Source organism: Gracilinanus agilis, chromosome 4 (assembly GCF_016433145.1).
Source record: "Gracilinanus agilis isolate LMUSP501 chromosome 4, AgileGrace, whole genome shotgun sequence".
Taxonomy (NCBI): domain Eukaryota; kingdom Metazoa; phylum Chordata; class Mammalia; order Didelphimorphia; family Didelphidae; genus Gracilinanus; species Gracilinanus agilis.
Genome location: NC_058133.1, coordinates 388,448,232 through 388,472,662, shown reverse-complemented (window position 1 = coordinate 388,472,662; position 24,431 = coordinate 388,448,232). Strand labels below are relative to the sequence as shown.

General features: G+C 35.5%; 1 protein-coding gene across 7 annotated transcripts in view; it reads left to right on the top strand.

Annotated features, from left to right (window-relative positions):
* The first annotated feature begins 744 nt into the window (after positions 1-744).
* The window catches only part of MED23 (mediator complex subunit 23), a 66,109-nt gene continuing 42,422 nt past the window's right edge, over positions 745-24,431 (top strand). For 4 of the 7 annotated variants that reach the window (XM_044676987.1, XM_044676985.1, XM_044676983.1 and 1 more), the window contains exons 1-10: positions 745-979; positions 2,789-2,820; positions 3,009-3,096; positions 6,614-6,738; positions 8,344-8,455; positions 14,296-14,394; positions 15,107-15,208; positions 16,823-16,892; positions 18,469-18,581; positions 19,303-19,398. In XM_044676987.1, coding sequence (XP_044532922.1) covers positions 932-979; positions 2,789-2,820; positions 3,009-3,096; positions 6,614-6,738; positions 8,344-8,455; positions 14,296-14,394; positions 15,107-15,208; positions 16,823-16,892; positions 18,469-18,581; positions 19,303-19,398 — 885 coding nt within the window. In that variant the 5' untranslated portion in view covers positions 745-931. Of the gene's footprint in view, positions 980-2,788; positions 2,821-3,008; positions 3,097-6,613; positions 6,739-8,343; positions 8,456-14,295; positions 14,395-15,106; positions 15,209-16,822; positions 16,893-18,468; positions 18,582-19,302; positions 19,399-20,027; positions 20,046-24,431 lie in introns of all 7 variants that reach the window. The other 3 variants (XM_044676984.1, XM_044676982.1, XM_044676986.1) reach the window with 2 other exon arrangements.

Here is a 24,431-nt window from a genome sequence, read left to right as displayed (position 1 = left end):
CATGTCCATTTCTTTTACTCTTCAGCAACAGAGAGAGCTGCCATGCTATTATTGAGGACTGAGCAGATTTCTATCATTAGGTATTTGGGTCTTCTTGGCATTGAAAGGAAGAAATGAGGTTTGTAGCATTTAGTTCTTTTATAAGCACAGATATGTATCTTCCTTTGCCCACAGGCCACACTGTTAAATTTCTGCCATTTGGAGTTAGGATCTGGAAGAAACAACTGAACAACAAATTCCTACCTGAAGGCCCAGTGCGCTATTCGCTGTGCCCAATATCAACTAAAAAAATAAATAAATAAAATAAAATTCATTTTGAAAATTAACATCACACAAAGGTGCATTACAAACAATGAAACAACAGAAATGACAATCAACAAACACTTTTTATGCCCTTACTGTGTGCCAGACACAGTGCTAAGCGTTGGAGATACAAAGAAAATGTGCGAACTGTTTTCCATTCTCTAAAATAGAATGAAAACTATTCTACAGGAGATTGTGGTTGGGGTGGACACGATCTATAAAGAGACCAGGGAGGAAGGGTTTCACAGAAAGAAGGCAAGTTACGAAGCACAACTGAGCTGTAGAAAGGCAGAGGCTCTTGGGGGCGGGGTGGAGAAGCCTCTGCGTGATTGGCTAGGAGCGCTCACCGCGCCTCTCCCTCGCCTCCCGGAAGTGCCCGGTCGTTGGCTCACGGCTCCGCCCGGCGTTTCCGGGAAGAGAGCGAGCAAGCTGTCCCTTCCGAGGCGCGCTGGGTACCCGGCTGTGCAGGGTCTCACCCAGCGTTCGGCGCCGAGGGAGGGGCCCAGGCGCGCGGCGCCGCGAGCTTGGCGGCGTCCACGCTCCAGCCGGACCTCCCGGGGCTGCCACTGCGGAGCCCGACCCGCGATCCGAAAAAGAGTGCTGTGGGCCTGTCGCCCTGGCCGCCGCCATGGTGCAGATGGAGACGCAGCTGCAGAGCATTTTCGAGGAGGTCGTGGTGAGTCCGGAGCCGGTGCCCAGCAGCTATATGGGAGTAGGGAGAAGGGAATAGAAGGTGCTGTTCTCTCCTTTGGCATCGAGCAGGGGCTTCTGGGCTCCTGGCCTGATAGTCCACAAGCATCAATTAAGCGCTTACTGTGTGCCAGGCACTGGGATACAAAGAAAAGCAAAACCCGGCCCTGTCCTCAAGGAAGCCACACTCTCTTGGGGGAGTCAGCATGCAAACCACCACCCACAAGCAAGATATCCTGGCCAAATGATAGGGAATCACCGAAGGAAGTTGCTAGCAGTAATAGAGAACAGGAAAGGCTTCTTGCAAAAGGTAGAATTTGAGCTGAATCTTAAAGGAAACCAGGAGGCCAGAGGAAGAAGGGAGAGCATGCCATTCATGGGGTATAGCCGTGGCAAAGGCATGGAATCTGGAGATAGAATATCCTTTGTGAGAACTAGCAAGAAGCCCAGTGTCTCCAAATTAAAGTAGAAAGGGAATAACATCTAATAAGACTGGAAAGAGGAAGGGACAGAATTGTGAAGGGTTTGTTTTCTTTTCTTTTTTTTTTTTCATGACAACCATAAGATTTTATATTTGATCCTAGACTTCTAGGTGGGAATGAGATTCATCATGTCAAACTAAGTTATTGCAGTTCATTTTAATGTCTTCAAAGCTAGACAATAGCTTCTGGGTAAAACTTTGGAAGACCAGAGGCAATTTGTTTGGGAACCACTAGTTTATTGAGTTGAGAGATGATATAGTTAAATCTTCTTGGTGCCTAGAACTGAGGACCATACTCCAGACTTATAAGAGGTTTGAGAAGAACAGAGTTGGATGGGATTTTCACCTCCTTTTGAAAGCTTAGTCCCTCTTAATACAATCCAAAATCCCATAAGCCTTTTTGGCTTCCACTCACTGTTAACTCATCGCATTGGGCTCATAGTTTACCAAAACCTCTAGACTATTTTTTGGAACAAAAGTTGAAGCAATCCCAGTTGAAGCTGAGAACAGCTGAGGGGTCAAACTGATGACAGGTATTTGGAACTGTCAAGCATGCTCTGAACCAAGGTTGCTGAGCCGCAATGGGAGCTTTCACTGCTTTTACTTAACAACACTAAGAGATAAGGTCTTCCCTTCTGGGGGAAAAGTCAGTATACCACATTCTGGATCATAGCTTAGGAAACAAATCCCTGGCCTTTCCACCAACCTCAGACACTAAGAGTTCTTCATTCTCAGATGATCTCCCTACTCCCCTCTACCTCTTCAATTCCTAGTCCTTCAAAGCTCAGCTCAAGTGCCACATCCTATATAAGGCCTTACCTGTTCTTTTCAGTTATTGGTATTAACTGTCCTCCCAAGTTACTTTGTATTTGTTCATATTTTTCATGTAATCATGTTCATAGAGTGAGAAGGAACTTTTGAGACATCTAGTCAAGGCCTCTTATTTTATAGATAAGAAACTGAGTCCCATCAAAGGTAACTGACTTGCCTGAGGTCACAATGCTGTTTCCTCTGATAGAATAGAATATAAACAAATTGAGAACTGATACTGTTTCATTTATTTCTTTGTATACTTAGTATACTTGACTAAAAATGTAGTAGGTGCATAATAAATGCTTGTTGATTATTCACCCCAAACTAGTTTTTGCCCTTTATTTTTTTTTAAAGATTCAATTTCACCGAATCTGACAGAAGTTAAGAACTGTAGTTTGTAGAAGGTCTCGCAACAAATAAGAGTATAAGATCTCAGACAAACTTGGAATACATTTGAGTCCACTTAAGATTTAATGGAGTATTTGCTTGTTTATTTTACAGAAAACAGAAATAATAGAAGAGGCATTTCCAGGGTAAGTATAATGGAAGATAAATCCTTTATGTGGTATCTAGTTGTTGTTGTTTTTTCCTTCTCTAGTTTCATGCTACCCTGAATATACTTTAGTCAGCATTGTTTTTGGTAGATAATGAGGAACCTGTCTAAGGATACTTTTGATTATGATGGTGGCCATTGGATGATGACAATATTTTCTTTCTTTAGCATGTTTATGGATACACCAGAAGATGAAAAAACAAAACTTATAAGCTGCTTGGGAGCTTTCAGACAGTTTTGGGGTAGCCTTTCTCAGGTGAGCACTGAAGTTAAAATAACATCTCATATGTAATATTGTGATTTAAAATATTTTCACATGTGCAAGCTTTTTGATTCTTACAAGCACTATGAGAATGAAGTGAATAGGATGAGGATTTTCTTTTAAACTTCATTTAGCAGATGAGAAAGCAGTCCCAGAAAGGTAAAGTTACTTGTTCAGAATGAAGAAGACAGGACTAAAATTCCTATACATTTCATAATATTGTTATAATATAACCAGCTCTCCATACTGTTTTTAAAGAGTCCAGGGAATGGGGTTTCTATAGCCCATTCTTGTATTTAAACATGTTTTGGTGATAATAAGTAGGAATAAGATTCATCATTTCAAACTAAACAATTGCAACTCATTTTAATGACTTCCAAATCTGTACAGTACTTTTCCTATAAAACTTTGGAAGACCAGAGAGGCAGTTTACAATTTATAGCATAGAAGCCAAGCATCGTTTTCATTTCCTTGCATTCAGAAACATCCGGAGTCAACAGTGTCATGAGTAAGGATATTTGTACCAAGAATACAAAAGATAGTAAAGACTCTTTTAGTTGGAAAATGAGGGAAGACAGGAGGAACACTGATGGATGTAGAATCAGGGGTTCACCCCTATGAATTATCTACAGAATCATATCCATCTTAAAAGGTAGGAGATTTGGCTTCTAATCCTAGCTTTGCCTTGTGTTAGCTGTATGACCTTGGGTAAATCACTTGTTCCCTCCAAACCTCAGTTTCATCTTTAAAATAATAGGATTGGATTGGATCAGGGTTTGTTAGCCTAGAGCCTGTGAACTTGTCTTTGAAGAAAATATTTTGATATATATTCTTTGTAATTTTAATGTATTTTATTTTATGTATAAAACATTATTTGGAAGGGGAATGCCAGGGGCTTTACTAGACTGCCAGAGGGGTTCGTGACACAAAAAAATTAAGACTTTAAGACCTGGAATAGACAATTTCTAATATCTGTTTGTCACTCCTAACATTCTGTCTGCTTAGCCACTGATTTCCCCTACTATATATGTATGCATATAAATTTAACTAATTTTTTTCCCAATAAGAACTTAGCAGTGATAATGGATTGTATTTATGAAAAAGAGAAAACAAGAATTAGCAAGGTATATCATGAGACAGGATAGTATATGGGAAATAGTAGCAAACCCAAGTTTTATTTCTTATACTCCCAAATGGCTCATAAATACTTGTGTAACTTGGATAAACCATTAGTCTCTTTGTGTCTTAGGTTCCTTCTCTGTAAAACTGGGCCTGACAAACTTCTTCCTATCTACCTTCTTGTTAAAACTATAACCAATACATAGCAAAGGCTCTTTGTCCTAGATACAGCCAATTACAGAGGTCAACAGATTGATGCTATAGCCATAGGGTTATTCCACTAAAGATGACAATGTAGAGGACTAGGAAGAAATAGTTTTCATCTACTACTGCCCTCCCACTAAGGAACTCCTGGGCAAACATCCTCATCCTACAATTTGACATGATTCCAAAAAACTAGTTGTTTTCCTCCCAAGCTGAGGCCAGGAGTAGGTACTCAATCTTTAAAGGATAGGATCGTGTGGGCAAATCTATGGCATACATGCTGGAGGGGGCTGCTCCCTTCCCCTCTCCATGCATGTCTGAGGACATTTCTCACATAACCCACCCTTCTGCCCAGCAACCCAATGGAAGTACTTTTTTCCTCTCCTATCTGGGATAAGGTTCAGGGCTCACATGTAGCATGAAGGTTACAGCTTGGGCACTTGGTCTCTAAAAGTTTGCCATCACTGGGTTAGGATGTTACCTTACCAATAAGTAGCAGGCTTGAGATTGGAGAATTAAGGTTGAGGAAAAAGACAAGAAGACCTGTAAATCAGTGACATCCTAGTGCCTGACTGCCTATGGGATATAGGGTCAAGAATCCTCTCATCAGACAGGATTATCTATTGTAATGCCCTATTCCTACAGTGATACCCTCCCCTCTGTCAATATAGAGGTGAGGCAAAACTATTTAACCTAGGTCTTTTGTTAGGGAGAGCTGTAACAGGAAAGTGTGCATTTGGGGAAGAGACAAGAAATGCATCCCCATCTGGGTGGGATGAGACTCAGTGAAATTAATTGCATTTGGAATCTGAGTGCTCACCACTATCTATCAGTAGTTAGCAACTAATTCAACAAGCATCTATTAAGCACATACAAAGACATAACAAAAAACAGCCAAAGACACTAAAGATTATTGAAACTATAAAACATCCTCTTGTCCCCGTCCTTTTCTGTGATGAAAATTGTTGAAAGCTATCCAACATCTCCAGATAATCTGATAAGAATGGCTTAGTTGATAAGAAAGTATCAGGACATGGAAGATCTTTCTGTTAGCTCATAGCTGCTTCTACTAAGTGCCATTGAATCACAAATTTATTATATACTATTTTCACACAAAGAAAAATTTTACAGCTACATAGAGGTTACAAATTATAAAAAACAAACAAACAAACAAACAAACAAACAAAAACCTTTGAGGCTTCAAAGTAGAGATAGAACAGGGTCCAAGGCCAAACTCTAGCCACCTGGCTATCAGAAAGCTAATTCTGCGAATAGTAACTATATTCTATAGATATCATAAATGAATTGAGTCTTGTACTTTTTATTGGGAGGACCGCACCTGGTTGAAGAGGTCTTGTCTAGCTTTGGCCTTGGCTGTCTTAGGAATATTTTTAGAGTTCAGGCATCTTAATTTTCTTGGAGATAAGTCGTTAACTCAGTAACTGCTGGTTTGCTAAGAACTTAAAGCTTTCCAATAAGACTACAATGTTTTTTCAATAAGAAAAGGTGTGGATCTGAAAAGGAGTCAAAAGAGGAGTCTCAGATTTTTATCTATTTGAGACTCTAATTTCTCTTATTGGCCTCCCACATATTCCCGCTATTCTTTTAAATTAAAGTGATTTATTACACAGCAAAACCTTTATTAATGAAAAGAGTCATAGAATAGTTACAACCATCAGATATAGCTGGATCTGATGGGATTCACCATTTAAGTTATTTCTCTATGTCTCACAACAGAAAATAATTTTGTATTTGCAGGGAAAGTTTAGCCTGATCACTGTTATGTCTTTTGCCCAACTTTAAAGTAGTAATTATCCTCAACTCTATTTATCTTTCCTTCTTAAACATAACATAAACTCTCAAAGAATCCATCAAAATAGCACACCATGAAAAAAAATCCTTATTTTAAGAAGAAAAGGGATGGTTGTAGTATGTGCATAACACACCTCTTTGCTTTACTCAGCTCCAAGTATTTCTTTTTCTTTGTTAGTTTTCAACAGAAAAACTAAATGAAGACCCTGTCTCCCACAGTCCAAGAGTATTGGTCCTATGTAGTTTATTATAATTGAATCTTCTAATACCTTAATAATTAAAATTTTTTATCTTGATTAATTTTTTAATCCTTAGAGATGAATATTTCATGGACCATTAGCAAATTATAATTGTAAATATTTGTTTTCTTTTCCAGGAATCTCATGAACAGTGCATTCAGTGGATTGTTCGGTTCATTCATAGCCAGCATAGCCCTAAGAGAATATCTTTTCTCTATGACTGCCTAGCAATGGCAGTGGAAACTGGTCTTCTTCCACCCAGGTCTGTCTAATACTAAGAAAGAACAATCCAGGATGCCTTTGCCTATATTGACACTTATTATTGATGACATAGTATAAAGGATTTGGGTGGGAAATTTTCAAAAAATGAATGTTGTGTTCTCTGCACACTGATGAAAGTAAAACCCAGTTACTAGAGGAAAGACACCATGAAGAAAAGCTTTCATCTAGGGCCACAGTTAGTCATGACACAGCCGTCCCAGTTTCTTCATATAGAGTTCAATTTCACTGCTAGCAGACATTGCTCAGTGTCCTAAAAACAGTGACTCTTATCCACATAAGGGATATCACTCTAAAATTTCCTTAGCAGAAGGGATTTATTTCTACTTCAGTGATGCTAATTACTTTATAGGACACCAACATTCAGTTTTCAGGTGTCATCATTTTTATAATTGGAGTTTTGGTAAATTCTTATAATTAAAATCTTAAAGTTCTAGTCTACATTTATATGAGGGCAAAATGTTTTATAGAAATTGTTTTATAGAAACCTTTAAACAGCTACATTCATTCAATTAAGTTAAAGCACTTTGTAAAAAGTAATTACTAAATTTTAAATTTTAAAAATTTTCATAAGTATACCATTAAATTAGAGCTGCTCACTTTAGCAGTTGGAATGAGAGCTCTCTGAATTCTAGGAGTTTAAAAATGAGAGGGAAACTTCATCAGTTTCTCCCAAACATTTCAGTTCCTTTATTTAGCGCATAACCTCTAGAAAAGAGTGATTATGTAATCAGATGGCCACACTGGTGAAGGGAAATTAAAGAAAACTCAAAACAGATTCTTTATAGCTGGTTCAAGGCAAAAGTGGGATTCTGTGGGCTTTCACGTCTCCATTTAATCAGTGGTGGAGTGGATCCTTGGATTTAATCCTTGGATTTAAGTAGTGATGTGTTAGCTTTCTCTTTTTGTCAATCAATAAATGTTTATTAAATACTTGATCTTAAGCTCACAATCTGATTTATATTTGGGATATCCTGTTTTTGAAGAGTTCCAAGGTGATGATTGATGGATGCAAAGTATAATTGTACTACCAGATCTCTTTGCTTTTTGGAATCTTTTAGAAGAATGGTAATTTGAGATTGGGAATATTTCCTTATTTATTCAATGTGAGCTAACAAAAAGAGTTAGAGAAGTTCTTATCTATGACCTGGGCTTGAATTTTCCTAAGGATTTTTGCCTTTTAAATTGCCTAGAGTTGCTTTAGGTTGTTCTCTCAAGTAAGAAATCAAATTTAGATTTTTTTCATCTTTGAGTTCCTACTGATTCCACAGGGAGAACAAACTTCCAACATATAAAGATTGTCTAATAAGGGGGAGAAAGTTTTTTATAAATGCTTGTATGCATGAAAATATTTTGTGACAAATAATAAAATGATGCAATTACATTTCCTTCGAGGGAAGACAGTTCTTGTAGTTTACAATTCTAGGGAGCAAACATATTCCTGTACACATAAGAAGAATAGATTATAGAAATGAACAGTAGTAGTCATGATAGACCTTACAACATCTATAGCCTTGCTTTATTTTAGATATGTCTTGTATCTTAAAATATATAAATTTGTCTTAAAACTGGAACTTCTTTTCTATAGGATGGTTTGCGAATCCCTGATAAACTCTGACACACTTGAATGGGAAAGAACCCAACTTTGGGCACTGACATTTAAACTGGTTCGGAAAATAATTGGTGGTGTGGATTATAAGGTAACATAACTTTAAGGTAGTTTTTAGATAAAGTGATTTTTAAAGTGATTATTGCTTTTTGATAAGCAATTTTTAATGTGGATATTTCATTCTCAGTGACCTAAAACTTATAAGGTAGTTTATTTTCTAATTTCCTTAAGGGGGCTCTAAAAATAAATTTTAAAACTGAGTGCAAAAGCATATTCTGATTGTTGTGCCTTGTGATTTTTTAGACCAGTAGAGAGTACACAAATCTATAATGCCTTTTATGCTCTCACTGTCTTTGATCTTATGGTCTACAATTTTCACAATTCTGGAAAGGGGTCTGGCACCTTAGAATATTCAACAGAGTATGCATTGATATTTTTGTTAATTTAGTGTAATGTAGAGGATGGCAGCATGGAATTCCTGCAAAATACAGGGACCCACCCTGGAGAACTTTGGGTGAGGCTTGACCCTGTATTTTGCAGGAATTCCATGCTGCCATCCTCTACATTACACTTAGTTATATAAAAATGCATCCTAATACATAGAAAAGTGTTTGAGTTCTTTTTGTGCCAACCTGCTTTAATACTGTCAATTCATCATCAAGCATTTATTCACTGCTTTCTTTATGCCAGACACTGTGATAGTCACTGAATGATAAAAAGACAAAAATAAAATAAACCCTGCATTTTAAGGAGTTTATGGTGATTTGGAGCAGAAAATAAGTTTTTAAATAAGTATGTTGAGAATATATACAAAACACTAGGTGGATTTTGGAGGAAGACATTAAGAGCTGGGTTGATCAAGAAAGGCTTAATGTAGAAAATGATAGTTGAACTGTGTCTTAAAAAGCAAGAGATTCCAAGAGTGGACATAACAGGGGAATGCATTCCAGGACTAGGAGACAGCCAGTATGGAGGCATGTAGAGAGGAGATGTTCTGTTTGAGTATTTGCAAAAAGGCCAATTTGGCTAAAATTTAGAATGTGGAAAGAGGAATAATGTAAAATAAAATTAGTCTTATGGGGTCAGGGCTCAATTGTGAAGGGCTTCAAATGCCAAAAATGGTGTGTTCATACTTGATCTTAGAAGCTATAGGAAGTGTCTGGAGTTTATTGGGTGGCAGAGTGACATGGTCAGACCTGTACTTTAGGAAAACCTCTTTGGCAGCTTTGTGGAGAATGATTAATCACTGAGAGATGGGGGGTGGGAGGGAATGGATAAATGAATCAGGAGACCTGTCAAGAAATTTTGCAGTAGTGAAGAGGGCCTGACCTATGACTATGAGTAGAGGAAATGGATAAGAAAGGAAGAAAAAGGGAGAAATTATTAAGTGTCTACTATGTGCCACTGTTAAATAACTTGCCCAGAGTCACACAGCTAGTAAGTGTCTAAGGCTGGACTTGAACTCAAGTCTTCCTATTTCTAGGTCCAGAACTATACCACCTAGCTGGATGTGAAAGATATTGTGGAGATAGAAATAACAAATACTTGATAATTGAATGGATATGTAAGGTGAGGGAAAATGAAGAGTTGGGGTTCATTTCAAGATTTCAAGCCTGATTGACTTGAAGGATGGCAATGCCCTTGACAGAAAAAGGAAGTGTGAAACTAAAGTGTGTTTGAAATAAAAGATAATGAATTTTGACTTGGACATGGTGAATTTGAGGTGTTTACAAGGCATCTTTTTTGAAATACAATACCTAGTTTTGTTGATGCAAGACTAGAGCTCAAGAGAAAAACTAGAGTTGGATAAATAATTCTGAGAGTCATAGGAATAGTTATTACATTAAACCTATGTGAGCTAATTAGGTCAACAAGTGAAAAGTATAGAAAGAGAAAAAAAAAAGATCTTGAACAGAATCTTAGGAACTCTGTACTGTGCTTTGGGGAAGTTTTATGAAGAAAAGTCCTGCTTATAATTGAGTTTGTATAATTGAAGAAAGACAATAGGCTTGAATCAATCTAAGAGCAATTACAGAGCAAATGAACAAGCACAAACTGTGATTAAAACCAAAAATCTGATATTCTTTTAACTTCTTTATTCTAGTTTCTCTCAAAATACTTTCTGTCCTTAGATAATTAGAGAGAAAGAGTAAATAAAGTAAGTAGGGCTAGTCAGAAAAAGTTTCTTTTAGGTAAATTTTGTACCAAGTCATCATTTATTAAGTGCCTCGCATATCATGGGCAAGGAATGAAATATGAGTTCAAAGAGGGAGAAGAGGATTTCATGTGAGGAGAATAGAGTAGGCAAAAGCAATGAAGGAGAAAACTCAAATTTGTTCAGAGGACGAAAATAAGTTAACTTTGTTATAGTAGAAAGGATTATTAACGGAGGAATTCAATATGCTTGAAACTTTTTTTTCCAATTTCATTTTTTTCCCCCTTAAATCCTTATCTTCTGTCTGTCTTAGAATGGATATTAAGTGTTGGTTCCAAGGTAGAAGAGTGGTAAGGACTAGGCACCTGGGGGTAATTGATTTGCATAGGGTCAGACAGGTAGGAAGTGTCTAAGGCCAATTTTGAACCTAGGACTCCTGTTTCAGGACTGGTACTCTATCCATCGAGCCACCTAGCTAACTGCTCTCTTAATTTAATTTTTTTAGATATCATCATTTAGATACCAGCCAACTCAAATCTTGCCATATATATATATTCCTTTTAACACTCCTCAAATAATAATAAAGCTATTAGAAGTTACAAATATCTTTCCATGGAAGAATGTAAACAAGTAACCTTTTTGAAGCCCTTTGGATTTCTCTTTTCTTTTTATATTTTTATGTTGTTCCTGAGTCTTATGTTTGAATGTAAGATTTTCTATTCAGTTCTGATTTTTTTTTTTTCATCAGGAATGCTTGAAAGTCTTCTATTTCATTTCTTACTTTTTTTTAAACCCTTAATTTCTGTGTATTGGCTCTTAGGTGGAAGAGTGGTAAGGGTGGGCAATGGGGGTCAAGTGACTTGCCCAGGGTCACATACCTGGGAAGTGTTTGAGGCCGCATTTGAATGTAGGACTTCCCATCTCTAGGCCTGACTCTCAATCCACTGAGCTACCCACCTGCCCCATTTTTTACTTTCTTCTGAAAGATTATACTCATTTTTGTTAGGTGATTTTTCAGTTGTAATCCTAGCTCCTTTGCTCTCTGGAATATCATATTCAAAGCCCTCTAATCCTTTAATAGAGAAACTGCTAAATCTTGTGTTACTCTGACTGTAGCACTGTGATGTTTGAATAATTTTTGTTGGTTCCTCTTTTTTTTTCCTTGATCTGGGAGCTCTGGAACTTGGCTTTAAGATTCCTGGGAATTTTCATTTTGGGATCTCTTTCAGAAGGTGATTGGTAGATTTTTTCAATTTCTACTTTGCCCTTTGGTTTTAGGATATCAGGGAAGTTTTTTCCTTGATAATTTCTTGAAAGAGGATGTCTAGGCTCTTTTTGTTTATCATGTCTTTAAGATAATCAAATAATTCTTAAATTATTTCTCCTTGATCTGTTTTCTAGTTCTTTGTTTTTCTAGTGAGATATTTCATTTTCATTCTTTTGATTTGATTTTATTGTTTCTTGATGTGTGATGGAGTCATTAGCTCCTATATATCCAGTTCTAAATTTTTAAAGAATTATTTCTTCAGTGAGCTTTTGTACCTCCTTTTTCATTTGGCCAATTCTATTTTTTAAGGAGTTCTTTGGTGAATTTTTGTAATCTTTTTCTATTTGGTCAGTTCTGCTTTTTTTAAGTTCTTCTCTTTTTGTGTCTTTTACCATTTGATCTATTCTGTTTTTAAGATATTATTTTCATCAGTATTTTAAATAACCTTCTTTGCCAAGTTGTTGACTCTTTTTTCCTTGATTTTCTTGCATAATTTTCATTTCTTTTCCAAATCTCTTTTATATTTTATTTTTAAAGCCTTTTTGAGCTCTCTAGGAGTTCATTTTGGGCCTGAGGCCAATTCATATCTTTCTTTTGAGGCTTTGAATACAGCAGTTTTGATTTTGTTGTCTTCTGAGTTTGTGTTTTGGTCTTCTTTGTCACCATAGTAATTTTTCTAGGGTCAGATTATTTTTGTTGTTGTTTGTTCATTTTCCCAGTCTATTTCTTGATTGTTAACTTTGTGTTAAAGTTGGGCTCTGCTTTAAGAGTGGATGGGCACTGTCGTAAGCTTCAGATTTTTCATGTTGCTGTTTTCAGAGTTAGTTCTTCAACTTTATAAATTTTCAATTCTTCCTAGGTTGTATGATCTAAAGATAGATGTGGTCACTGTTCTCCTGGCCTGTGCTATACAAGCACTCTTTTCTACTCTGGATTTATGACCAGTTCCCATTCTTCTGTGATTGAAGGCTCTAATGTGGTAGTGTTTCTCCTGTCCCCTGAGACTGTGACCTAGAACTGCATATGAGCAGTACAATAGAATATTGAACTCAGTGCCAGTAAAGGGTCACTTACGTAGTTTCCCAACCAGTTGTCTTACTCCCTTGTCTGTGGACTGAGTTTCAGAAGCCACTGCTGCCAATTCATTTGCCCCCACAGCCTGCTGCTGGCTTTTTGGGGCTCAGCCTGCATTTTGCTCTGACTTTAGTGAGACAGACCTTTCCTGCCAACCTTTTAAGTTTTGTTGAGCTAGAAATTTTTTCACCCTATTCTTTTGTTGGTTCTGCCTCTCTAGAATTTTTTTAATTTTATGGTTTTTTTTTTATTTTTAAAAATTTTCCATGGTTTCATAATTCATGTTTTCTCCATCCCCCCTTCCGGAGTTGACAAGCAATTCTACTGGGTGTATATATATATATATATATATATATATACACATTATCGCTCAAACACATTTCCATGTTATTCATTTTTGTAAAAGAGCAGTCCTTTAAAACCAAAACCTTAAATTACATACTCATGTAGGCAAGAGTCCCACAGTTCTTTCTCTAGATGTGAATAGCATTCTTTCTCATAAGTTCCTCAGAATTGTCCTGGATTGTCACATTGCTTTTAGGAGCAAAGTCAATCACATTTGATCATCCCACAATGTTTCAGTCTCTGTATATGATGTTTTCCTGGTTCTGCTTATTTCACTGTGAATCTGTTCATATAGGGCTTTCCAGTTCTTAAAGAAATCCATCAATTCATCATTCCTTATAGCACAATAGTATTCTGTCACTATCATATACCATAGTTTGTTCAGCAATTCCCCAATCAAGGGACATGCCCTCTTAAAAAGTTGTTTTGAGTGCAGTTTGGGAGAGCTCAGAGGAGTCCCTTCCTTTACTCTGTCACCTTGGTTCTGCCTGGTTTTGTTCTTTCTTAAGCATGAAACTTTTAAGGCATATTCAAATATATTCCATTTTTTCAACAAAAGTTTTTTTGTAGAAATTTTTTTTCTCCTAGATTCTTTAAAATTCTTTATTCTCTGCAATATTATCAGATCAGCAACTCAGTTCTTTCTAACTGGCTTGAACTTAAAATATAATCCTTTTATAAATTGCAAATACTAGGACTGGGTCTAGCATTTCAGAGTAGTTCTTTAATATAATATATAATATATAATATATAATAACTATATAGTTTCCATGAACCTGTCTACTTCTATTTCGTTTCTCAGTAAACTTGTTCTTGTACTTAACAAATATTGGATTATTTTTGTTGTACTGTACATATCTTCTTGAATTTGGATAGGCCTCAGTTTAAATCATTAATGTCCAACTGGGTTTAGAAAAACATCAACTGAGAGGTAGTTTCTGATTTTGAAGACTATGAAATGAAAAGCAGCTTCTGTGTTAGTAGAAATTTTCTGTACTTTTTTTTCTTTTAAAAGACTGAGTATAGATTTCTCAGCTTTAATCTGGTTCTTTTTTCCTCCCCCCCTGTATTTCCTTCCCATAACCATCAGGGTGTACGAGATCTCTTAAAAGTGATTTTGGAGAAAATCTTAACAATACCCAATACAGTGAGTTCTGCTGTGGTACAGCAGCTTCTAGCAGCAAGAGAGGTAACTATACACATGAACTTGATTTTTATTTCTAATTATCATTCCAAGGAACCCTCCGATCTATTCAGTCCACTCTAGACTCAATGGAATACTGGAACCAAAAAAAAAAAAAAATCTCACATACTACTTTTCTGTTTTCTTTTTACTTATCACAAAAAAAGATAGAGGGAGGAAAAAAAGCCTCATTAATACTTACATAATTGAATTACTCTAAAAATCATTCAGTAATCATTATTATGTAATCCAGTGATTTATTGATTCTTGTCATTCTTATAATAGTATTAATTTGATAAAGGCAAGCATAGATATTGGCATATTATAAGAGGCTTAAGAACCTTGACTACTTTTGTAGACTCTTTGCTGTGCAGACTTAACTCTTTGAGAACCAGTAATCTCTCTCTGCTTACATCATTGGCCCTATTTTATTCTTATTTTTTGTTTTTAAATTTTTGTTTATTTTGAGACTGAGTATCCTTATCTTTTTCAGTCTGGAAGTACACCAAGAAATCAGTTTGTCAATAACCTGTTCCAGTATTTTAATAATTCTCATTATATGGAGACTGCTTCTTTGTAGCTAAACTAAATTCTTTGTGCACAAATTAATTTAATGTTGCTAGTTATGTCTATTAAAATCTTGGACAGTGATATGACAATGAAAATTTTGTTAAGGAGTATTTAATTCAGCTTGAGTCAAATTTGTATCTTGTCACAGGTTATAGCTTACATTTTGGAACGAAATGCCTGTTTACTACCAGCTTATTTTGCAGTTACAGAGATCAGAAAATTATATCCTGAGGGAAAACTTCCACACTGGGTAAGTTTTATTAGTTCCATGATTAAGGTTTTTATTGAACTTGCTGTTGAGTCGTTTTTCAGTTGTGTTCAACTCTTTGTCAGATTCCTCCCTATTTAGAATTTCCTTCTCAGATATACTAGAGTGGTTGCCATTTCCTTCTCCAACTCCTTTTACTGATAAGAAAACTAAAGCAAACAGGAGAAAGTAATTTGCCCAGGATTATGTACGAATATAAAAATTTAGGTTTTCATGCTAATATTAAAGTTCTAAAGTAATATTGTGGTCACTGATTTTTAAAATATAGCTTAAGTCAAAATGACTTTTAATAGCTTTATTTACAAAGAGGTAGAAAGAGTGAAAGTAGAGAAATATAAGAAGAGGGTAGAGAAATTTTTAGCCTTTCACCCTAAGTGTTGCTCCAGTGTCTGGCTCAGCCCTGCCAGGGCTCAGTAACCTTCAACCAGAGGACCGGGTGGTGTCTTCAGCAAGGGTTCCACCAACAACGTAGCCTCCTTGAGGAAAGGAAGGCCTCTCCAGAACCATCTCTCCAGAAGCCAGGAAAGGTAGGCCAGCTACTCACCCACCAAGCCAACACAGGATTCAGGGAAAGAGACTTCTCCCTTAGTCTAGCTCACTGACAGAGAGTCTCCCAAGACAAACTCCAAAAGAAATGACTGAAGGCGAGATCCAAAAAGGCAAAACCCAAAAGCAAGGTCATCCTCCTCCAAAGAAGTCCAAAGGAAAAGGTCCCCGGGCAGGAAGTTCAGGAGTTTTTATAGTACTTTTTCCATGTCACTTCCTGTCTCTTCTTCCACTTTGCAAGAACCAATTGCAGTCTTTCAATTTGCCTAGCACTGCCCAGGGGTAGGGCAGTGGCCTCTGGAGTTGTCACCCACTTTAGCAAGTGATGTGAGAACTCTCTTACTTAGTGTTAAGTAGGGGCACTTAAGTTTTTGGTTGATTAATTTAAAAGTTGCTGATTGATAGACAAAGTTTAATTCACTCTTCACAGTGACACAACTAGTAAGTGTGAGGCCAGATAATTAACTCATGAAGATGAGTCTTCCTGAGTCCAGGCCTACACCTTGTCAATTAGTTGCCCTCTTTGGTTAGGTTTTAATATCTAGTTCTGGTATTGTCATACTAATTTATGTTACTAAATATTAACCATAAAAATACTACTTTCCATCACTCTTCTCATACTTTTTCTTCTCATGCCCATAGAGGATAGAAAGTGCATTTAATTTTGTTTGTTGATTTTTGAGAGCCTTTCATTTGCCACAAGATTGTCTGTATATATTCTTATTTTTCTTTTTTATATCAAATAGTTAGAAATGTGGGATGTTATAGGGGATAGAGAGTCTCCAAACTAGGAAGTACTGGGTTAAAGTCCTTCCTTTGATGTGTATTGGCTTTGTGATTCTGTGCTCTAGGCCATCTCATTAGTGGTGGGATTTTCCTTACCTGGAAATTTCCCATGACAATGAAATAACAAGGTCTCATCCCTGTCCTAATATACATATGGATGCCATAGATTTATGCACTTCAAAGTGATGAGTAAATTTTAAGTAAATGCTCTTTGAGATTGAACCTTGCATGCCACATCTGCCTTATTTGTATTTTCTTTTTAAGTTATTAGGCAACCTTGTGTCAGACTTTGTGGATACCTTCAGGCCCACAGCAAGGATAAACTCCATTTGTGGTAAGACTAAATTAAAAGGTAAAATGTTACCATCTCTATTGGTTTTCAGATTTATTGTGTAGCTGTTAAATTGTAGCAGAAGGAAATGTCTTTCTCTAAGTATTTGCATTTTGGTAGTGATATTTTAGTATCTTCCAAAGCATAGGAACATTAGTTTAATATAGGGTTTACATTGGGTTGTAGAGAATACTGTTATAGAGCAAGTAAGAGAAAGAGAAGAAAGAAATCAGCTGTCTACAGTGGATCTTTGTTGTTAGCTTCAGTTTAAAAACATGTTGGGAGATTTTGTTCCCAGTGATAGAGAAACAAAGTTGTTTATAAGACTTACAGAGAATCCCAAAACATAGGGTAAGTTCCTGGGAGTCTGCAATCCATTCTAAGTGAAACTTGTTCTTTCTCTGATTCTTCTAATTCAGTGGTTCCCAAACTTTTTTGGCCTACCTCTCCCTTTCCAGAAAAATTATTACTTAGCCCCCTGAAAATTAATTTTTTTTAAATTTTAATAGCAATTAATAGGAAAGATAAATGCACCTGTGGCCATCACTGCTCACCTAGATCGCTGCAGCCCCCACCAAGGGGTGGTAGCACCCACTTTGGGAATCACTGTTCTAATTTGACAGTCTGTTGGGTGTCTTATATATTCTGGAGGAATGTAATGTAATTTTCCAATTTGTACCTATATACATTTTTAGAGATTACATTATCTTCAGAAATGGCTTAGATTCTTCACATATAGGCCAATAGTCTTCCAAATATCCAAGAAATTAAGAAATGGCATGGCTGCCTCTAGGCCCTATCACTCAGGAGCTCATAAGTATTTATTAGGATGCAGAGGAGGGCTAAAATGTCAGTGATATACTTCTTCCATTCCAAAATGGGTCTCATTCCTTTCTACCTTCATAAGGGTAGAACTAGAGTAGTAGAAAGGCAGTAGGTGTAAATTGATAGGTGAAATGGTAGTTGTGTCAGAAGAGTAGTCTGTCATTGACAGGTGAAAATCATGAAGGCAACTAACTGTATTTGTACATTCATAGTTTTAAGACTATGCAATCTAATTATTCATTTTTTATTTGAGAGTTAAGATTCGAGAATTAGAATTTAAAATTAATATGCTTTGACTTTGGAAGAGAAATTTTTTAAAAATTCCATTCATTTTGTTTTTTCCTTAACTTTTTACACATGGAAGAACAGAACAGAATCAGAATCTTTTTCTTAGCTCATTTTTTATTACGAGATTCTTTGATTCTGAATTTTCAAACCTTTTGTAGCTTCTCTCTGCTTGAGCAGTTCAATTTGACTTGAAATTCCTTCCTCATCCTTTATTTGACGTGCTATTTTTCTTTTATCAAGTAAGACATCCCTACGGTGTCACCTGGACAAGTATGAGTGGTCAAGGAATATAACTTTGAAATACTCCCACGACTTCTCTTAGGTTTTATTTGATGGTTTTCAAGTAAATAAATCATCATTTGAGGTTAAAAATAACAAGATTCAATTTTTTGGCCTTCAGAGGTGAGGCACCATGCATTTGCCAAGCATTACATTTACTCACATGCATTTTGTGTAATACATGCAGGGCGCTGTAGTCTCCTGCCAGTGGTAAATAACTCTGGTGCCATTTGTAATTCCTGGAAATTGGATCCTACAACACTTCGTTTTCCTTTGAAAGGCCTTTTACCATATGATAAGGTATGTTGTTACCATAAGGAATTGAATTTAATCAAACTTTTGGTCCATAAAGTAAGCTTTAGTTATAAAAGATGTTCTGTACAATTGCCATCTCCATTAAGCATATAGCTAAAAATAGTCATAAGTCATAATCAGATTGGTAATCTCTGATACCATTACTCAAAAGATGCTCAAATAATTTATGGTATTTTTGCCTCTGTGCCAGTGACCCTTTTCTGGCAGGGCATTTTCAGGTAGAAGGTTAGCATTCCTTTTAGAGGCCATTTAGGCAAAACTGGCAGGCCAAATGATAGGGATTAAGAAAACCAGATACTATCTTAAAAAAACTTTTCACAAGATGATTTAGCATTTCAGTCATTCTAGATGAGAAAGGAACATCAATTTTTTTGATGTGTCAGAGAGAAAAGTCCATTAAGAATAAACTAACCATGTGGCCAATAGTCTATACTTGTAAAACTATTGGTTAGAGTTGACATGCTTTCTTATTTTTAATCTATTCTCGTGCAAAAATTATAAATACAGAGAGATAAAGATACTTGTCAAAGAACACATAGCATGTTAAAAATAAAACAGTATTATCTTTCTCAATCTGGTTTACTTTCTACTAAGCATTACTCAGAAGTAATGAAAATGCCCATCAGACTAGTTAACCTTTTTTCAAATCATTTAAAGTTAAAACTAATTTTGATCTTGAAGCAACAATTTTCTTTATTTTTTAAAGGATCTGTTCGAACCTCAGACTGCTTTGTTGAGATATGTGTTGGAGCAACCTTATTCCAGGGATATGGTCTGCAATATGCTAGGTTTAAATAAGCAGGTACTGTACTATGCTGTAAACCTAGTAAATTCTGCATAGAGTCTGCACTATTCTTTTCTCTTTCTTTGCTATAGCTAACTGAGCAAAACAGTTTAGGACCATTCAGTGATTCTCTTTTTATTTAAAGTAACATTAGGTTTATTGAACACTATATTGTTCCTATCGTTTATTATTGCTTTGGAGATGTTTAAATTGAAAAGTAGATATTTCGAAAGTTGATTTTTTTTGCATTGCTTTTTTTTCTATAAGGCCAGCCTCAAGAGTACCTTCTGCCAGATAAACCTACACATGACTTAACCATAATATTTTGTTCTTAAAGTTTTTCATTCTGTTGTAATGTTGTGGTTCTTGTTTTTTTCCCCTATTGTTCTGGTCTCTAGTTTTTTGCAGGCTTATTTATACCTTTGTCATTTTTCAGTATTACATCATTGGAAAGTTGAATTTTCTTGGTTCCCTTTTCTTTTTTTTAGTTGTTTTGTTTATTTAAAAGTAGCTTGACATGTGGGAGGGCTTGTTCTGACTCTGGGTTTCTTGAGGCTGGCCTCATAGTCACTGTTTTGTCTTTTCTTTTTTTCTTCCTTTATTTTTGTTCTGTCCTGTCTTGTCCTGCCCATCCTCCAATGCTCTAGACCTTGAACATTGCTCAGGTATGTTCACAACCTTACTGTTGTATTGTGACTAACGATACGCTGGCCGCTTTGTAGCCACTGATTCCATTTAGAGAATACGTGTATGGTCGGGGCTTGAAATTGGCAGGACCATGCTGAGACCAGGGCCACTAAAAAAATTTCTTCTTGGGATGTGAGAGTTGTTTTTTATAGCTTTGGTTTTTGGTGGTTTTTTTTTCCTTTTTGGTGTTTAATTTTTTCTTTTTTTTTCTTTTTTTAATAAGAATATAGTCATTACTCATTAAAACCTGTCATTTTTGGATGGGTTGTTTTCCCTTCCCACTCCATCTTGTTTTTCAAACTCTAAGGCTGAGCTAAGGTTTTAGCTAGCCTAGTGGAAAGATTTGTGGTGGCCTTCATCTTTCCTGACAATTGAAAAAGTCATACCCCAAAACAAAGTATATCTTTCTGCTGCTTTATTAAATGAAACACTTTAATAGAGAAATGCTATCTTTAAAGCTGGAGTGGTTAAACTGCTACAGTGAAGGATTTTTTGGAAACACGGGGCTTCACTAAGAAAGGTAATATTCTTAGGTAGCCCCCCACTTACTTGGCCACTATTCTTCTGTGTCAGTCTTTGCCAAAAGTGGCCTCCTTCAAGAGTGAGTTCCTCTGTACATCAAAGCTGACCTGTCATGGGGGAAAACACACTATGGCCGAACTCTATAACAAAACTCTTATGCTGTCCCAAGTCTATTTCCAGGACTTTTCACCTTTGACATTTTAAGGAAAATAGTGGTTCCAATTGTTTTTGTTTAAAAATTTTGAGCCCAACATATTAAAGTAGACCAGTGAAAAACCTACTTTTTTATTTTAAAAAGACATTATTGTCTAGGTTATATAAAATAGCGTTGCTGTTTGCAATACTATAGTGAAGGTTGTGCCAGTGCTTCCATTTATAAAACCCTATTTTTAAGGACATATAGCTTGGCCATAAAACTTGCTAAGTGTTGAAACTTTGCATGCCAAACCTCACCCTAGTAGCAGTATCTTTTTTTATTATTTTAATTTTTTTATTCTTAGTAAAATTTTACCAAGTTTCCTCTTTTGGACAAGCTTTTGTACACATGTAACTCAAATGATTTCACACTACCATATATAATAGTTAACTGATTGTATATTCCCATTTAACATTTTAAACACCAAACTTTCCCTTGAGCAGAGGTAAGTATTTATTGAACCTTAAAAAGATGGTCAAAAAAATGCCTAAATCCCAGTTTTTTGTGGTAGGCCTTTCACCTCCTTTTTCATAGTTTCCTGGATATTATACATATAATACATATGATAGTTAAACTGCATGAGATTTTCCTCAAGTAAATCACCTATACTAGCCTTTTCCTTTGGGAGAACAGCTTTTCTCAAACCAGAAGTTACCTGATACAGTTCCAAAAATGTTGGTTAAACAAGTGTAAAATCTGGGGCTGATGATTTCAGTACCAAGTTTCAACCTAAAAAAATTTTATGACTAAGAAATAATTCCATAAAAAATAAAGTTTATAATGGAAATGCTGACAGAACATTTACCACATCAATCCTACTGTAATTTATGCATCATCAAAATTTTATACTTCATCAATAATTGCTTTGTAGAAACTATAAGTAGACTGAAACAAACATGCTAACTTGATTTTTAATAGTATATTTTTACCCGTTGGAAAGTAGAATAGAAATAAGAATGTACACATTCAGGTGACTTAAAACATTTACTAGGTTCATTAGTGTCCTCTTTTTAGTTATATAGCACTATGTACTATACTATACTTTCTTGTTCTTTTTCTGCTCTTACATAAATATACCTAATGCTTAAATATCTTTCAAGAGCTATCTTTTTTACATTTTCCAGTAGGAATTAGGCTGATTTTTTTTTTAAATAAATGTTTCACATGATATCCTAAAGGTTAGTAATATAGAATCCAGCTATTAGCATCCAGTTGAAGGACAAGACTTATAAGTGAAAGGATAATCTATACTAAATAGACTTGCATAAACCAGATAGATGCCTCTCTGTTATTAGAGATTTTCATAAAAATAGCTCAGAATCCTATGATTTGTGATTTTTAGAGTACTTGCTTTAAAACATGGATATAGTTAGTGTAAAAGTCTCCATTATAGATCTATATCAAGAAGTTGAGGCTTAGAGAGACTAAGTGATTTCCTCTTAGTAATAGAACTAGTAATTAATAATCTCCTAAAACCCAGGTCTTCTGACTCCCAGGTACAGTGCTTTTTCTGCCACACCATAGCACTTAAATTGTAGCACTTTCTAAAAGTGAACAGACAGTGCTTAACTGCTTTACTCAACACAATCATAAATAGCAGCCAAGTACCTTTTTTAATGGCCAATAAACCATATATTATATGCATAGAATATTGAATTAGTGCCTAGTTTCAAAATGGATCTTGGGATTTTTTTTAAGGTCACCCAATTCACAGAGTAAAGTTGGGTTTTTTGTTTTGTTTTGTTTTAATGTTTTGTGACATGATTTTCTAAACTAAAGGTCTAAAAATAAATATCCTGAAATTTAAACTGTTAAAAGTAGAAGTTAAAATGGTTTAACTCAAAGTAAAAATCCACTTCAAAATAAAATATGCTAAAATATACAGATATATACTTTGTAAAATCTAACATTGAATGAAGATGATTTAAGTTTCTTGGTAGCATGGCATCTCCTTATTTCTAGTACCTGCAGGGTGATTTGCACATAATAGGCATTTAATAAATATTTTTAAGTTCCAGTCTTGCTAAGGCCTTCAGAAATTTCGAAATGATTAGCTACAGAAATGAAATTTAAAAGTAAGGTGCCTCTTTTCAATGAATCTTTTAGAGTTGTCTTAGCATAATGATAAATAACATTTATTCAGAGATTTCTAAATGTTTTCTTAAATGGTAATTTGTTATACTTCTCAAGATTTTCTGCAGTGTGGTGAGGTGATGTGTTAATATTCCAATTTTATAGTGAAATTTAATGGCTAAACAGTTTTATATTAGTTATCCTGTGATTAGAGACAAATTAGGTAAATTTAGTATTTGATTCATAGTCACTTGCTTAACTCCTGGACAATATGTATAGTCTTTTGCTCTCTGTATGTTGAAGTTTTATAGAATAACAAAACAACATACTTAAGCTTTTTGAAACACTTGCAGTCTGAACCAATTAAAACTGGGAAATTTAGAGCTCATATTAATTGATGTTCTCCTCTAAAAATACTAGTATTAAGTTCTTAGGGAATCACAAGTACTTTGACCTCATGGCTGAAAGGTAGATATGATTTGCTTTATTCTAGATTCACTAGCTGGATGACCAATGTTGGCTTCCCTTCACATTTCCTAGTATTTCTCACTTTGTTAGAATCCTATTATTCACAGTAATAATGAACATTTTGGCTTTCCTCTTTAAATCATTCTACTGATCATAACTATTTTACCACCACAACCCTTCTGAGAAATAGGTAGGTAAGTATATCCTGATTTTTTTTTAACAGATAATAGATATTTAAAGAGAAGCTTGAGAAGATTGAGGTTTTCAAAATAGATTTCATTTAGTCTGTTCATTTATTGAAATAAGTTGGGGTGGGGGGAGAACCCATCATTTGGGAGGGAGGAATAGATCACTAATTGGTCTCTTTCTAAACTCCCTAAGCAAATACTAATTACTAGTGACAAATTCCTACTGGAAATCCTGGCTTCACTTCTTTTCACAAAATTTTCTGACTCTTATACTTGGAATGACTTCACTCTAAATTCGTGTTGTCTTGATACCCTTCTTGGGTTGTTGGTGGTTAGCAGAACTAGTGAATTTCAAGCCCTGTACACAGTAGTTTTGCATGCTGAATTACAAAATAGTCTGTAGTGTTGTCTGTTGCACTTTGCTCTGCTTCATAATGATTAGTTTTGGAGGAAAAAGTACCGTATTTTCAATTGGTGGTGTTAATATTGCTATTTGTAAACCTGTAATGTGGTTGAACTGTGATCATGGCATTGTGTTTTTGGAGAGAACATGAAACAGCAGTTGATGCTTACTGTTTTGGTTAATTGTTCTGTTTTTGCATGCCTTAAGAAAGTGCAGCTAGATTTGTAGCTTTACAAGTTTTGAGCTGGCAAAAAGCATGCAAAAGAGGATATGCTGTTCATTGTATATTATTCAAATTTGTCCCCATTTTTGTACTTTTCTCCTTAATTCAAATAAATTATATCCCTTTTTCATGGCAAAAGGCAAATAATAGCTTCTTTAAAATGTAGTGAAAAAGCATCTCTCCTTTAACAATTCTATTTACTAAAAAAGGCTGTCATGTCAACTGCCTGGCTACTAAGACATAACTTGTTTGTTAAGAAAATGCAAGAACAACTAAACAAATTTTGTGGAT